This window comes from Nyctereutes procyonoides, unplaced genomic scaffold, assembly GCF_905146905.1.
Source record: "Nyctereutes procyonoides isolate TBG_1078 unplaced genomic scaffold, NYPRO_anot_genome, whole genome shotgun sequence".
Lineage (NCBI taxonomy): Eukaryota > Metazoa > Chordata > Mammalia > Carnivora > Canidae > Nyctereutes > Nyctereutes procyonoides.
This window is the reverse complement of record NW_026575052.1, coordinates 26,452,110-26,469,047: the sequence shown is the minus strand read 5'-3', so window position 1 is coordinate 26,469,047 and position 16,938 is coordinate 26,452,110. Positions and strand designations below refer to the sequence as shown.

The following is a 16,938-nucleotide window of genomic DNA, read 5'->3' as shown; positions in this document are numbered from 1 at the left end:
GGGCAGCCCCGGTGGCCCAGCGGTTTGGCACTGCCTTCAGCCCAGGGTGTGATCCTAGAGACCCGGGATCGAGTCCCATATCGGGTTCCCTGCGTGGAGCCTGTTTCTCCCTCTGCCTGTGTCTCTGCCTCTCCCTCTCTTTCTGTGTCTGTCATGAATGGGTGAATAAAATCTTTAAAAAAAAAAAACAAACAAAAAACCCAAGGAGGCTGTTCAGGGTGGGCATCGGAAGGGCATAAATTGGAAAGAAATCAACATCTGTAGGAAAGGGAGGAACTCCAGCCTCTCATACTCAAGCACCGGTAGCTGAATCCTGCTTCCTGTAGCAGGTTTCATCTTCCCCATACACGACAGCTTTCTGTAACAGAAGATAAATGCTGAATACCGAAAACAAATGTGCCTACTAGTTACAAGGTAAAAATCAAGTAAATGAAGTCAATCCAACATCTAGAACTTTAAGAAGAGAATTCCTACAAAGTTCTTACAGTTTAAATGCGAGGTAAAAGTCATCACAGATCCCAATATAAAAACTGAGCCAGAGATGTGTGGCTGGGGCTGGAGGAGAGCCTACAAAGACAAAGGACACACCTAACCTCTAGGTGAAAAAACTCGAGGGGAAAAAAAACTGAGGGGCAATTTTCCTTGTGTTTTCCTATTTCTGAAACAGGTTAGCAAGCCCTGCAAGGGATCTGGCAACATGTGGTTCAGCCCAAGAAATGATTATTGTGCAAACTTACCTGGAAAATTCATGTCCTCCACCCACTCACCAAAAAACTGCTGTTGTCCCCCTCTACACAGTTCTCTAGGGTACTCACATGATTGAGAAATTTGCTGTCTCGTGTGGCCCAGCCAATCTGCATGACACCAGAAGTGACCACAGTGACTTCGTAGTACCATACCCCAGCATCCACGCAGAAGGTGCAACGCACGCTTTCAAAAGAGGAGGCATCACAGCGAGCCTGGCAAAACCAAAGCATGTGACAGCCCACCATCAATGCCTGAAGACCACAGAAGATAACTGACCGCCCAGAGGTGGAATGGCTTCTTCCTTATTGAAGTTGCTGGTAGATGGTCGTTTCTTTCTCCATGCATCCTCAGTGACACAAAGTGCAAAACAGAGTGAAAGAGGCTCTTTTATAGTTTTATTCCCAGGGAGTTCTAACAGGCTTGGAAGGCCTCAAAGATGGCTGCAGTAAGCATTCATGAGGTTACTGGCTTCTTTTTGAAGTACTTACATACAGAGCTTTGCTCCCCCCCCCCCCCCGGGTAGAATCTTTGGCAAATGCGTCAACATGGCCTTAACCTGTGCTTGTTAGGATGCAGAGAGAGGAGGACATTGAAGGGTATAAGACGGGGTACCTAAAAATAATCTAAAGTAGAAAACTACGGCAGGCATTTGGCAATAACGTAAGATCAAAGAGCTGTCTACAGCCATTCTTCAAACAGCTCTTTCATCTTGAGGTGTCTGGTGCCTGATGGTGCCTTCCTGTACATAAGCAGCTTTCATCAACCTGCACCACAAAATCAGCAACATCTCCAACATACAGGGAGGAGGGGAAGCACAAGACAGAATACAACTGGTGATGCAGGGATTCAAAAAGGAAGAGCCTCTTTTAGAAACACTAGTCTTTGTGCCTTTGGATGAAAAAGATGGCAGAGACTGAAAGACATATTTGAATCAAATTGTCTACAGAGAACAAACTGAGGGTTGCTGGGGGAAAAAGGGGGATGGATTAAATGGGTGATGGGGATTAAGGAGGGAATTGGTTATGATGAGCACTGGGTGTTGTATGTAAGTGATGAATCAATAAATTCTATACCTGAAACTAATTATTACACTGTATGTTAACTAACTGGAATTTAAATAAAAACTTGAAGCTATAAAAAAACAATCAAATTATCAAATATTATAGTGCTTACCATCTGTATAGCACCATGTGGGATATAGAAGAGTAAGTAATATCCCAAACACCCTCTTTCTGCATGCACCCTCTACCTCTAAACACTATAAGAACAGGACATAAACTTCCATGTATTCTGCAAGAAAGTGCTCTTTGTTCGGAACCAGGGTGTGAAAGATTTCCCCCCACATGTGCCATCTATGGAAGTTTTACCTCCAGTCCGTGAGGCGAGATCTTCAGGTACTCGCTGACATCGTTGCTGTTCAGCATGGCCCTAATGCTATTCAAGTCCACTTTCTCATATGTCAGCTGCCTACTGTCTTTTAAAACTGCAAAAGAAAAAGTGGTCATGTTTCTAAGGCAGGCTCTTGTGGGAAAAAACCCAGCATCCTCACTGACTGCCATTCTAGTTAAGAAGTGCAGGTGCTCAGAAATGGCAGAATTGTAGGGAGACTTAAAACCTTTCCCTCCTGCCACACTATCATGTGAGGACCAACCAAGCAAAAGCTAGGACAACTAGGACAGCACGGCTAGCTTTATGCTTCTGTTCACTGGATTTCTTATTCTGCATGCAACAAAACCCAAATTATACTTTTTTGAAACAATTCTTTCACTGGCACCATACAGGCCGTGCATAAAATAACTCTCCACAGTGCTGTGGTATGGAGGAGGGATATACACATTGACCATACTTTAGCATGTGCTAACTATGGAGGAGGAGCGAGGATTTAGTAGTAGGACAATTTTAGTTCTAGCAGCCCTTAGAGGAGGAAAAAGAAAAGCCAGGAGCAGCCCTCCTGGCATAGGTAAGTTGTATCTTGAGTTTTGAAGAGCCATTTTAGGACAGGGAGAAGGGTAAAGAGAAGGAACGCCAAGTGAGGGAAAGGCCTAGAGGTAGGGATGACTGGGGCCTGCTTGCAGGACAGTGAGGTAATAGTTTGTGGAGGGAAGAGTTGATTGGACACTGACATCTGATTAATAGTCCTGATGCAGCAGGAAGGAGGGTAAAAGTTTTTGAATAGAAGAGTGCTGGAATTAGAAGTGTGCCATATAATTCTTATTTGGATGATCTCTAGAATACTTTTCTGCTACTTCACCTACCGTGTAAGCCCTTACAAGGAAAGCATCACACTCGCTATTACAAAATGAAGAATGGTGACCCTATGTAAGAAATGGGTTTGGACAAAGAAGCAGGCATTTTAATAAAGGACAATGTCTTATCTACTTACAGAGATTGTCTAAGCTCCACTGGGCACAGAAGCCTACTTGACGCTTCAGATAATCAGGATCATCAGCCCAGGACTCCAATGTGACAAGCCGGTCACTAATACTGGATTCAGAGATAGTCAATTTATTTTCACCTGTTTGGGAAGACAGAAACCTTAGAGCAACCATGAAAGAGTAGGATGATTTGTGGGCGAGGTAAACAGGTGGGCAGGAGCGAGGAGAGGCAATCAGAAAACTTGGAAACTAGAATAATGACATAGCCCAAGAGCCTCACCTGTTTTCGGGTAAGTAGCAATCTTATCACTAACTTCTTAGCTATAAAAAGTGAATGACAATGGTCACCAAGTTCTCATTCTTAGGTGAGAAAACTCTTAGCTTCTATCCCTATTACATCTTACTGGCCTTGAGGCATCTACCCAGACAAAAACAGAACATGTGCACGTTTGATGGGGCTTAAAGCAAAAGCTCATTCAGTAAGTAAGAAAAATAAGATTTTTAACAACCGATACAGAAGATCATTAGTGTAAGAAGTCACTATACCTACTTGTCTGTGCAAACTTTTCCAGTGCGATAAGTGCAAAAAGCATGACTGTGGGGTGGGACTGTAACTTCTGAAAGACAACAAAAGATAAAAAACAAAAAGAAAAAAACATCATTCCCCTGCAGAGGCAGCAAATGAGCAATTTCCTCTTCTTATGTCATGTGTGCTAGATTTGTTGTGAGCAGTTATTAAAGTTTTACTCATCTAAGTCCTCAAATCTCTGTTTGCTAATATTGTTAGTAATGAGGAACCAAGTTAGAGTCTCGTAAAATCTATTTTTTTTGAAGTCATGGGGTCCATTTATAGATATGCAGATTTCAAAAGTATTTTGTTAAATGCACTATGTTATTCTACTTAGTAACATTTATATTAGGGCTTTGTGAAATAAAACCATGCTGATTCTTAAATTCATTTAAGCAAGCCAAATGGAAACCTAGAATTGTAGCTAAGAATGACTTTTACTCAGAGCCCTTAAAGGAACCATTCATCATTACCAAGTTACGAAATGATAAATGATTAAATGAACAACCAATGGCTTAGTTTTCAATCTGTTCTCTGAATCACAGAAATGCTAACAGTGGGAGGGAGAGCGTTCTTCCCATTACAGTTAACTTCCACAGGTGTGTGCATTTATCATCACCCCTTCTCATAGCTCCATTTGGAGCCTGCAAAGGAGCTCTAGAACATTAGATGATTCCTACTCACTTCCCTGGGGCTCAAAAGTTCTGCAAAGCTCATATAACCACCAGCCTGCCCCATAGCAAAGCCTGTTTGGCACCCTGCTTCTTGCCATATCCGCTTTCAATCCCTCTGTCTGCTTTTTCTGGCCCTGAGCCCTTTCTCTGAACACTGTCTCCTGATCAGACAATTCTCACTAATATGCCAGGAGCATGGCCATTCTTATCTCTGGGCTTCTGCTGGGGATACCTTTAGCCAAGAAACCCATTTTTCCCTCCATTGTACACGGACAAATCCTAACTTATGACGTGACCCAGCCGAGGTCCAAACTCCATGAGGAAGCCTGTCTCCCACAGCTCTCTTTAGCTCTCACCACTCCTATCTTACACCTTTCCATCACATTCTCAGAACTCTTATGGCACTTAGTCTAAAATACCTGATTTTGCCCTTAATCACATCCTGTCATAAAATGCAGGCTAAGTGTCTTGTCTGAGTAGTTTTGTTCCCTCAGTTAATCAGGAAGCTTCTTGAGGGCAAAGGACTATTATCTCCACAGTGCTTGCTTAGCATAGTAGAATGTGTTTTACATACATATCATATAGGTACCGAAAAATAAGGTCTTTTCTAGATTTTGAAGGCCAATGCTCACTTGGCCTGCAAAAATACCTATTAGAAATATAGACCAGACAAGTCTGCAGTCCAGCAGTATGGGCAATCTGACAGCACAACTTCAGAAAACCACAAGCTTCACAGACAATAGATCAAATACTCTATGGCAACAGTTATAAGAGCAGTAGCCAGGAGGGGAGGGAAGGAGTAGAGATTTATATATACTGGCAATCTGACCTGACAGTTTCCTGGCTTGGAATGCCATGTAATTTTGTTTCCACTGTGGAGGTCCCTACTACCATTTGGCAGACTCTAAGGACATGCACACAAAAGCCAATCATAGCAGCTATCTTATGACTAAACTTAAAACCAGACCAACTTGGCTGCTTTTGCTTGTAATGAATTCCTACCTCACTCTCTCTTTTTTTTTTTTTTTTTTTTTAATATAAGAGGGAATAGATGAACACTCAGGAAGCACCTGCAAATAAAATTTATAACCAATTCCATAATCTGTGCCAGTGTTAAGCTGGCAATTTTAGAAAAACACACACTTGTAGATGACTAAGAACAACTGGCTTTGATGCCTTACTTACCAGACACTGCAGCAAATATTCCAGTATTCCTGGGCTAAGTAAGCCTATACTTGCGGGACCTAGACAAACACAACAAATGTGAGATATAATGAAATGGGCCATATTATTTTTCATCAGTACAAATTGCTTTTTAGAACTTTGACAAGGTGCTCTCATGCACGCTGTCTTATTTTCTTATTTAAGTCTCTTGCTCTGAGGCAGGGAACAGCACCATTCCCATTTCACAGCTGAGCAAGTGAGCCCACAGTGGAATGAGTCAGGCCGGTGCACCTGGAGCACACATGGCAGAGCTGGGACCAGTAACCAAGTGTCCTGACTCTGAATCTGTTGTTTCTTCCATCATACACCATCTAACTAGCTGAGCTATTTACCTGTATTTGGATATTAACCTGCCTAAAGTGGGTAATGTTCATAAACAAGTTAAATATCGGCTTCTTTTCTTAGGAATGGCTCCAATTTAAAATTCCTTTTCCTCTTCCCTGACTTAGAACATCTCCAGTATCTGGCTAAACTTTATAAAGTGTATTCATGTATGGTATCTATTTTTTTTTTTTTAAAGATTTTATTTATTTATTGAGACAGAGAGAGAGGCAGAGGGAGAAGCAGGCTCCATACAGGGAGCCCGACATGGGACTCGATCCCAGGTCCCCAGGATCACACCCCAGGCTGCAGGCGGCGCCAAACCGCTGCGCCACCGGGGCTGCCCTATGGTATCTATTATATGCATAAACATATACCTATATAAATATTTATTATACTGAATTGAGTCTTTTATTCTTAATTTTAAAGCAAATAAATAAAAATTTTTCTTTTAAATGTCTCTGAGAATCCTCAAAGCTATATTAGATTGCAATCATCTCTTTGGCCTTTTGAGTAATTTTTTTCCAGTTAACTTGTTCTTGGCCCTCTTTTTTTTTTTTTTTTGGTAGTAGTGGTGGGTGGGGGAGAAACACTCCTTTTTGGTATGGCAAGTTTGATTAAAGTCCTGCAGTGCAATCTTCCCCTTTATGTCAAACCACTGGAGAGCTTTCTTGGTAGAGGTTCCCAGTTACCTGCTAGTTTCTCGGCTAAACAGCCTAGGACTGCAGATGTGTTTCTGTGTTTGGCAGGATGACCAGAGTCCTGGCAAGCTACTTCTCCATTTAAATTCAGAATCTCAGTCAATTTCTGGAGTGCATCCTAAAAACAAAAATGTAACAAGTGAATTTGATAAAATGTATTAGACTTTTTTCTCCTCCAAGGAAACTGAGACAAAAGCTATAGCCAGCTATTAACTCAGAATGAACATACATACAAAAATGATATAATGCACCCAATGATATCATTATTGAAGAGAAATGCTAATTTGATCAACCTAGAAGTTTTCTTACATGAATTGCTAGATTCCATTTCATTCAAAATGTACCAGTTGTATCAAAAATATGCTATGTACTCTTGAATCATTAGACTAAATCCACCCAAATGCCAGTATGATTGGTAACAACACCACCTTAATGAGGTTGAAATAAAAAGTTACTTACAATTTTTTCCCTTTTTTTAAAAAATCAAACAAGAACAAAACTTGCCAGAGGTTTTGAAGCAAATTACAACAGAAAACCTCTTATAAAGCTTAGGCAAAGGTCAGCTCATCAGTGTCTAGGCCAAAGGCTTTCTCTTCTGTCCATAATGTTTTTCCATGTTGTGCCCAAATGTCCGAGGCTTAAACAAATGAAAGATGCCAGCACCCAAAATTTGTAAAAAAATTATTCCATAGAACATATGGACTCAGGCAATGAAAGTTTGATACTTTAGTTCTATATAAGGGAAAATGTAGGTTACACCAATCTTTAATATGTTTAAGACTCACAGATGCTTTTAGTGTAACGGTTTTTTCTCCTAATAGAAAACATTAACGAAAACATTCTGTAATGAGAAAATTATTCTGTGGGAGATAAGAAAATCAGCTTAGCAACTGAACATTCTCTTTCAATTTCAAATACAGATTGCCATTTCAGGTATAAATGCTTTCATTTTTAAGATTTTTTTAAATTTTAAATTAAAGCTTTATAGTTATTGATGGAAAGAGGGTGTAGCACCTCATTAATAAAAAATAAACTTACATAAATGAAGTCAATATCGAATGAAACAGACCCCAAATGTAAAGCATAGGTGACAGTTTCATAAAAGACAAGTATTAACTTACTTTAGTGGGCAATGGACATTCATCTAGCAATAATGTTATAACAGCTGGTCCCAGTGGATCTTCCAATGGAATAACTCTAATTAAAGACTGGACAACGTCTAACCATCCTTCATCTAAGAGCAAATCGAGAAGATTATATGATGGAGCCACTATTTTAAAAATGTAAAAATATATAACATAACACAAAGTGACTTCACATTAAAATAGAAACACTTTTGGATTTCATCCTATAGCTTTTAAGCAGCTAACAATGGGATGGACATAGTCATTAATTGTAGCCATCATGGTAGAACCAAAGTTTCTTAACTTATAGGAGTCTGGTGGTTTGGAGGCATCTTCATTTGGAGCAAAGTGAAGCTATAGTCCCGGGATCTCAAATCATAATTAAAATAGTTTCAGCATCTTATTTAGGAGTTTATTGAGAAGATTCAGTATCTGAAGCAGTTGGCTCTACTTTCGGAATGAAACTCAGGAAATTGTGGGACAAAAATATTTCTCCCCATTCTAAAACAGTTATGGCCAAAGATCTATAGAATGCCAAAAAAAAATTTCTTTCAATAACTTCAGTGCAATAAAACCAATACTGAGAGGTGCAGCTACATATTCAGGATGCAGTATACAGTGGTTATTAATCGTTACTCCAGTACAGGAAAATTTCCATATACTAATGGCTTTTTTCATGGCCATGTGTGTTAAGTACTTTTGAAATCTTATTAAAAAAAAAAAAAGTAGCCACATTTCTTCATAGTCATTAATTTGTTAGAAAGTATTTTAAGAAAACTTTAAGAATACCTGTTTCTGCCATTTCGTGCAATGTAATCATTGAATAGGGAGGTTCCTGATCACTGAAAAACAAATAGTCAAGACATCAAACTTGAAGAACTAAGAAATGACAATTCTAACTCAAATTCAAACTCAAAGTGTGGGTCTAGAGAGAGAAAGAAGAAATGAACGTGTTCATGGATGTGGAGAGAGATGGAAGAGAGTCTGGAGCTCCACTCTGTAAGAATAAATACACACCACATATGCTAATTTCCAGGCTGCCACCTGTGATGGCCCACAAATAAAATGGGTGGGAGGGCATAGGAAAGGACCACCATTGGCCTAAAACTAGAGGCCAGAGGACTACTTTGAGCTTTCCTCTAGAGGCTGATGGCAACTGAAACGAGCCAGGGAAGGCAACATGGTCTTCCTCCAACTTACCTCAAAGAAACACTGGGAAGAGAGATTGTAATCTCAACAGAGGATTTATGGAAGCAAGAGTCTACATAAACATCTTCATTTTTAAGTGTTTTTCTCGGAAATATCACTATTTGCTTGAAATTCATAAAATGGGTGTTAGAAGAAAAATAAACCAAACTTAATTGAGGAATTATTTAATATTCTAGGCACTGGGGGCACCAGGATGGCTCAGTTGGTTAAGCATCTGCCTTTGACTCAAGTCATGATCTCAGGGTACTGGGTCTGAGACCTATGTTGGGCTCCCAGCTCAGTGGGGCACCTGCTTCTCCCTCTGCCCCTCCCTTGGCTCATGCTTTCTCTCAAATAAATTTTAAAAAATATTCTAGACATTGCTCTAAAATGGCATTATAGGGCAGCCCGGGTGGCTGAGCGGTTGGTTTAGCGCCGCCTTCAGCCCAGGGTGTGGTCCTGGAGTCCCAGAATGGAGTCCCACATCAGGCTCCCTGCATGGAGCCTGCTTCTCCCCCTGCCTGTGTCTCTGCCTCTCTGTCTCTCATGAATAAATAAATAATCTTTAAAAAACATAAAAATAAAAATAAAATGGCATTATATATCTTACAGTGGGTTTTCAATCTATGATCCCAGGAATCTTAAGGAGGCGCTTTAGGGAAACTAAAGCATAATGAATGAAATATTCGCCATCAAATAATGATAAATCTAATTACTTAGGGAATATATTCACATTTATTTACATATTGTAGTTCTCTGTTTTACTCTGAAGAAAACCATAAAAACTATTGTCTTCAATCACTTAATCCTCCGATTAATCTTGGGATATGGAAATTATTAAGTTCATTTCAGGTACTCATTAGGTACTGGATATTTGACATATCTGGTACACTTCCATAGCAAGGGAAAGTTCTCATTTAAAATATTTGTCTTAAATGATATAACTGATTACAAATATTTCTAGAGAGCAATCTAGTAATAATGAAATTAAATGTGCATATACCCAACAATGCTAGAGAACTATTACACAGGTAATAGATGCATATGACGTTATTTGTTGTAGTGCCATTTGTAGGAAAATTTTGAATTAATCTTTTTTTTTAAAGGTTTATTTATTCATGAGACACACAGAGAGAGAGAGAGAAAGAGAGAGAGAGGCAGAGACCTAGGCAGAGGGAGAAGCAGGCTCCTTGCAGGGAGCCCAATGTGGGACTTGATCCCATATCCTGGGATCATGCCCTGAGCCGAAGGCAGATGCTCAACTGCTGAGCCACCCAGGCATCCCTTGAACTAATCTAAGTGGCCATCACCAGATTACAGGATAATAAAATATAGTACTTTCAAGCATACAAAGGAATTCTGTGCAGGAGTTAGAAGCAGTTATAGGTTTACATACAGCAACATCAGTCTCAAACATAATGTTGAGAGAAGTTAAAAACAAAGATTTATACAACTAGGGGCGCCTGGATGGCTCAATCAGTTAAGCCTCTACCTTGGGTTAGGGTCATGATCCCAGGGTTCTGGGATTGAGTCCCGCACTGGACTCCGTGCTTAGCGGGGAGCCTGCTTCTTCCTCTCCCTCTCCCTCTGTTGTTCCCCATGTTTGTACACTCTGTCTCTTTCAATCTCTCAGGTAAATAAGTAAATAAATAAATAAAATCTTAAAAAACAAAGATTCCTACAATTGTATCACTTATATAAGTTTGTTTTTTAAAGATTTTATTTATTCGTGAGAGACACAGAGAGAAGCAGAGATACAAGCAGCGGGAGAAGCAGGTTCCCTGTGGGGAGCCCGATGTAGGACTCGATCCCAGGACCCGGGGATCATGACCTGAGCCAAAGACAGATGCTCAATCACTGAGCTACCCAGGCGTCCCACTTACATAAGTTTTTAAAATCAGACACTAAACCCTAATATAAACTTTCTATACAGACATAAACAAATATATGACAGGCAGATTGGGAGAACATAGCTTAAAATCACAAGAATGGTTACCCACTGATATTTGGATAGTGGGTGGCAAAGGGGACAATGGGATTAGGGGAAAAGGGAAAAATAATAAAATATGACAGGGTTAGTGACCAATAAGGACTCTAAGGACCTCAATTCTACACAGATGCACTTAAAGGACACCCATATCCTTACATTCAAAAAACCAGATAAACTTCTTTGTGGAATGGACGTGGAGCAGAGATTCCTGGTGGGAGGCAGGAACTAAAGCCGTAGGACAGCAGGGCTCACTGTCTGGAACTAGATAGAAGTGACCAGGAGCCTTCAGCCTGCGTGGGAGGTAATGGGGACCAAAACCCCACCTGTGCAAGGGATGGAACAGACAAAGTGAAGCTTGGACAGGATTCCCCTCTCGGTGAAAGAAGGTAAGTTACGAATGATAATCTGAGCTACAAGTGTTATCAAGCTTCAAATCTGCAGTGACAGAAAAGGTGAAGAAAGCCATGCAGCAGGACTTAGGCTTCCTACAGTGAAATGGGAACTTGGAACCATCCATTTTAGGTTCAGTCATAGGCTGAAGGTAGATGAGGATGACAATGAAAGTGACAAGAAGAGAGATAACACAGAGAGAAGGACAGAATGACAGAGAGACAGAACACACACAAACAGTGAAGAAAAAACTTCCATCAGGACTCTGTAAATTATTGTTCCAAATCATATGAGAATAACTAACATTAATACCATTGACAATCTGAGGATCAAGTTTCTACCAAAAAAATGCAAATAACAGAACTTCAAAATGACTTGAAAGTGAGAGCACTTAAAGTGTGTTTCCTATAACAACTCTCTTGCTCTAGTGTCACCCTTTCCTCAGTAACAAGCAGAAAGAGGAGAGCAGGGCAGCCGGGGTGGCTCAGTGGTTTAGTGCTGCCTTCAGCCCAGGGCCTGATCCTGGAGACCCAGGATCAAGTCCCATGTCAGGCTTCCTGCATGGAGCCTGCTTCTCCCTCTGCCTGTGTCTCTGCCTCTCTCTCTTTCTGTTTCTCTCATGAATAAATAAATAAAATCTTAAAAAAAAAAAAAAAAGAAAAGAAAAAAAAGAAAAGAAAAGAAAAGAAAAGAAAAGAAAAGAAAAGAAAAGAAAGAAAGAAAGAAAGAAAGAGGAGAGCAGTCAATGCCAACTGCTCTGTAATTGCAACATCTGCATACACCCTTTTAGGTACACTTGTATGAAGCCCAGCTGCCCTAACGTTCATGGTTAGTTGTAATAGCCCTATCAGCTTTATAGGTTATGAAATTCTTCTCCTCTAGTAGCTTCTGAAAACCCAGCTACAGAGACTGTAACTCTCCGAAACCTGTTTTGCTATTAGACTAACAGGTCTTGTCACACTTGCTCTCCATCTGCCTTATTTGTCCATTCTCAGAAGAGTTATAGCTGTAATTCAGTATACGCAGGTTTAAGATAAAAAGGACTATTACTCAAATGTATGCTGCTTGCCTCATGTAAGTGAATTATGTGCTTTATCAACAAGTTCACTCATAATATGTAGTATTTTCTAAAAGCTTGGCGATAAAGCTACTACCTTGTTCCCACACACTCTTAAAAAATATGGCAAAGCCTATTCTGTACCTGTTTTTCCAATGGGCTTAAATAACACTGCTTGTGATTTACTGCCTTATTTGGGAAGGGCAACTTTTCATTATAATTTTATAGTATGTTTTTAATGTCACCATGAAGAAACTTTATTATAATGGCTTCTAGCCCCTTGCCTGGGTTTGAGGGATGTAAGTGGCAAAGATTTATATTCAATAAATATTTTCTACAAGCATATGAACATTTTAAATTAGTTCAGATACCAGAACTAGTTCAAAGCCTGGTTTAGTAAACTTAGGAAGGCCTTTCTGAACTGGTTATGGAGTATATTTGTAAGAACCATTCTTTCCCCAGGATGTTCTATGGCAGATAGAAAAATATGCAAAACAAATTTCTCTGAGGGGGGAAAAATTACCTCAGAATAATATGCACAGGTACACCTTGCTTAATGCTATAGTTTTGAGGGTTAAACAAAACTGTTTTTTTTTTTAAACTGGGTTTTTATAAATGTGATCAAATATTTAGATACTTAAATTTGCTAGCAGATGCTGAAGCAAAACAAAACAAAAAACAAAATAGATATAACTCTAAAAAACCTCCTGCAAATGATCATCTGTTGAGCAACTGTAATGTGTAAAGCACTATGCTAGATGCTTTATATATTTTATGATAATCCCTGTAAAAACGTATTATTTTCTTTTTCTTTTTTATTTTTTTTTAATTTATTTTTTTTTAAATTTTTTTTTTAAATTTTATTTATGACAGGCACACAGTGAGAGAGAGAGAGGCAGAGACACAGGCAGAGGGAGAAGCAGGCTCCATGCACTGGGAGCCCGATGTGGGATTCGATCCCGGGTCTCCAGGATCGCGCCCTGGGCCAAAGGCAGGCGCCAAACCGCTGCGCCACCCAGGGATCCCATCTTTTTTCTTTTTTTTTTAAATTTCCCTCTTATACATGAGGAATCTGAGGCTTAGGGAAGTAATTCACCCAGTGTCATGTAGCTAGTTAAGGGGCTGGGCCAAAATCTGAAACTTGGTCCATCATGGTTCTAAAACTTTTGCTCCTAACCATTGAACTATACTTAAAATATTTTTTCAACTTGAACAATGTTCTTCCATTTCACTGTTACTCAATCTGGGATTTCACATGTAGAGTTAGACAAAGCATAGGAGAAACAAAACAGGTACAAGTGTGCCCTGCATTCCAATTTACAAGCTTTCCAAATGGATCTAAGATGGCCAAATAAGGGATACAAAATGGGAGGAGGATGAATACTCTCCTTGGCCTATGTCCTTATGTTGCCAAAAGGGCATGCAGCTATGCTCTTGGAAAAGAACTCATCTTGAATCTCTGGTAAGTGGCATAGATAGGCAAGCAAGATAAGAGTCGGTCTTCGTGAAACCATTACCTATAGTAGCTTGCAACATAAATTCACTCGTTTACTACCTTCCCTAATAAAGACTGTAACCTTAATTAGTGTTTTCTGCTATCGAAATGTTTAGACATTTCCAGATAGGAGTAGATGTGGCAAGTAAAAACATCAAACCTTATAATTTACCCTGCCATCAGAGGGGAAATAAAATAGTCTCTCTGCATTATAAGCTCATGGCTTGGCGATTATGTCCTAATGAAGTGAAGGAGCAAAAAATTATGTTCCTTTTCATTGCAGAGGAGGTGACTAAGGAGTCAGATACTTACTTATCTACAAGAGTCCGTATGACTGCTAGTGTATCCAGCACTAGCCCATCTACATTTTGTTTCTTTCTCCTTGGCTCATGTGGTCCTCGGCCCCTCCTTGGTGGCCGAACAGGGTCCCGGGGTTGGTTCCTCGTGTCAACAGTGGGTACTGCACTGTTTTCGGCCTGTTGCTGCTGGGTGTCAACACTGTCTTCTGCTCCACTGTCATCTCGGCAGATGCAGGAATTACCCATGGTAGCAGTGGCACCTCTAGTCCCCAGGAAGTGGGCTATGTGCTCCTCAAGAGTCAACAGCAGACCCTGGCCAAGGCTTCTGCTCACTAAGAACACGGCCCAACCAAAGACAATCATTTAGATAGTTTTCAGTTTTCCAAGTACTGTTTTCATAATCCGGAGTTGAGGAACTTGCATTCTATTTGTTTTTAACAACTGAATGTGGAAGAAAGTTGCAGAATTGATCTCCGACATTATCAATTACAGGGAACCCGGGTCATCCAGTAGCAGTTCTAAAAGAAAGAAAAGAAAAATGAATCCACGGTTCTTGGTCATTTAATTACTCAAAATTGGGCAGCTCAGTGGTTTAGCACAGGCTTCAGCCCAGGGCATGATCCTGGAGACGTGGGATTGAGTCCACGTCAGACTCCCTGCGGGGAGCCTGCTTCTCTGCCTCTCTCTCTCTCTGGGTCTCTCATGAATAAATAAATAAAATCTTAAAAAAAAAATTACTCAGAACTTTCTTAGTGTGGTTTTATAGGCATTAGAATTACAATGCCAAACATCTTTGGTTATTTTTATAGGTTTCCAACACAAAGAAGTACCTCTGCATAAGAGAATTAACAATCAAGAATTCCTTTTCATATTATAAAGTTAGTTGCTAAACTGTACCCTTATAAACAGGAGTTACCATTGATTTGTTTTTTATTTTTATTTTTTTAAGATTTTATTTATTTTTTATGAGGGAGACAGAGAGAGAGAGAGAGAGGCAGAGACACAGGCAGAGGGAGATGCAGGCTCCATGCAGGGAGCCCATCGTGGGACTCAATCCCAGGTCTCCAGGATCGCACCATGGGCTGAAGGTGGCGGTTTTAAACCTCTGAGCCACCCGGGCTGCCCTGATTTTTTTTTAAAACCATACATGTAGTTCTACCTATAAAAAAATACATTAGAAGAAGTGTGCAGTTGTTGCACACAGAAGTTCTTGCACACAGAAGTGTGCAAGCCAACCAGTATGTTTCAAATAAACTAATTACAGATGTTTGTTCTTTAAAAAGTTATGTTGCAAACATGATAGTACCCACTTGATATCGAGAAGAATAAAAGGTAGAGTGTTTCACTTGAATACATTCACCAAACTGCATAGATTTTCCATTTGGAGGGACTCTTGAGAATGAACAGAAATCACAGGAGCAGTTATAAAGTTTTTCTGTTATGTAAGCAAGACTGGGGAGAGGCAAATATGTATCACAAGGTTACATTTTCACAATGATCAATTTGTTGTAGGACATGTCTGCTACAAAGTTATGAAGAAGAATGCACCAATTATCTTTGTCTAAAAATACCGAGTAAGCATCTTGTGCCAAACAGTGCCAGCCCTGGGAGAATAAAGATGGACACAGCACAGTCCCCGCCCTCCAGGAATTCATGGATGGCTATTCTCATCCTGTACACAACAAAACACCTAATGATAGAAACTGCTCTTTGTTAAACTGAGAAAATCTGGTTAGGTTTGGAGAGGAGGATTTGGAAGAATACAGACAGGGTGGGGTTGGTAACAGAAATTAAAAAATCAGACCAATACCTGGTGACAGGGCCCAGAGGGACACAAATGGACACATAAGGAAGAGAGACTAGTGCATACTCTCCACTCAATATTTGGTTATTTACAATTATATCTGCATATATTGAGTACACCTCAGGAACTGATAAAAATAAAATATGTAATTCAAAGGAATTAGAAGTTACTTCTATTACTGGGGCAGATTTGCAGCAAATTCTTCTAAATATTGCCCAGTTTAGGTACTGCTCATGGAGGAAAACTGAAGGAGATAGATGGAGATATGATGTCTTTACACATACATATAATAATCTAATCTATTCAGAGAGGGGGAGGGACAAAGGAAAGGAAAGGGAGGAGAAAAGAGAAGAGAGGCAACAGACATCATCTCCCTCTAGACTACCAAGATGGCGATAGCTAAGTAATAACATAGGTGTTCTTCGCTCCCCCCCAAACAGGCTGTCTCTCAAATTTGGAGGTTATACTTAAAAGGATGTGACTGGAGCATAGGTAGGAGCATGAGGCAAGGACTCAGGTGGAAATAGCCTTTTAAAAGGGACACATTCTGGGCATCAGGGTGGCTCTGTCGGTTAAGCACCTGCCTTTGGCTCAGATCCTGATCCCGGGGTCCTGGGATGAAGCCCTGCATCTGGCTCCCTGCTCAGTGGGGAGCCTGCTTCTTCCTCTGCCCCTCCCCTAGCTCGTGTACTCTATCAAATAAAAATAAATATTATCTTTTTTAAAAAATAAAAAAGGACACATTCTAAACTAGCAAAGAGTTGAAATAATACCATTTCCATTATTGCAGGGACCATGGTAGACAATTCCTCCCCCATAAGGCAGATAATCAAGAAATTTCAATGCTTAAGAGGATAGAAGACAGAAATCAAAAACAACGCTTTTAAGAGGGTCCTTGGTACAAATTGCTATTGATTTTTAAAAACTATGCTGTTTTCTGAGAAAGACCAAAAAGTAACATTTAAGAAGCAATGTCCTCTG

General features: G+C 40.0%; 1 protein-coding gene across 1 annotated transcript in view; it reads right to left on the bottom strand.

The window, feature by feature from the left end:
* RSPRY1 (ring finger and SPRY domain containing 1) overlaps window positions 1-16,938 on the bottom strand; it is a 47,094-nt gene that overhangs the window by 18,471 nt on the left and 11,685 nt on the right. The window contains 9 exon segments of the mRNA XM_055332220.1: window positions 816-959; window positions 2,115-2,230; window positions 3,131-3,262; window positions 3,673-3,739; window positions 5,550-5,608; window positions 6,602-6,728; window positions 7,732-7,844; window positions 8,524-8,576; window positions 14,167-14,671. Of these exon segments, the coding sequence (XP_055188195.1) occupies window positions 816-959; window positions 2,115-2,230; window positions 3,131-3,262; window positions 3,673-3,739; window positions 5,550-5,608; window positions 6,602-6,728; window positions 7,732-7,844; window positions 8,524-8,576; window positions 14,167-14,516 (1,161 nt within the window). The 5' untranslated portion in view covers window positions 14,517-14,671.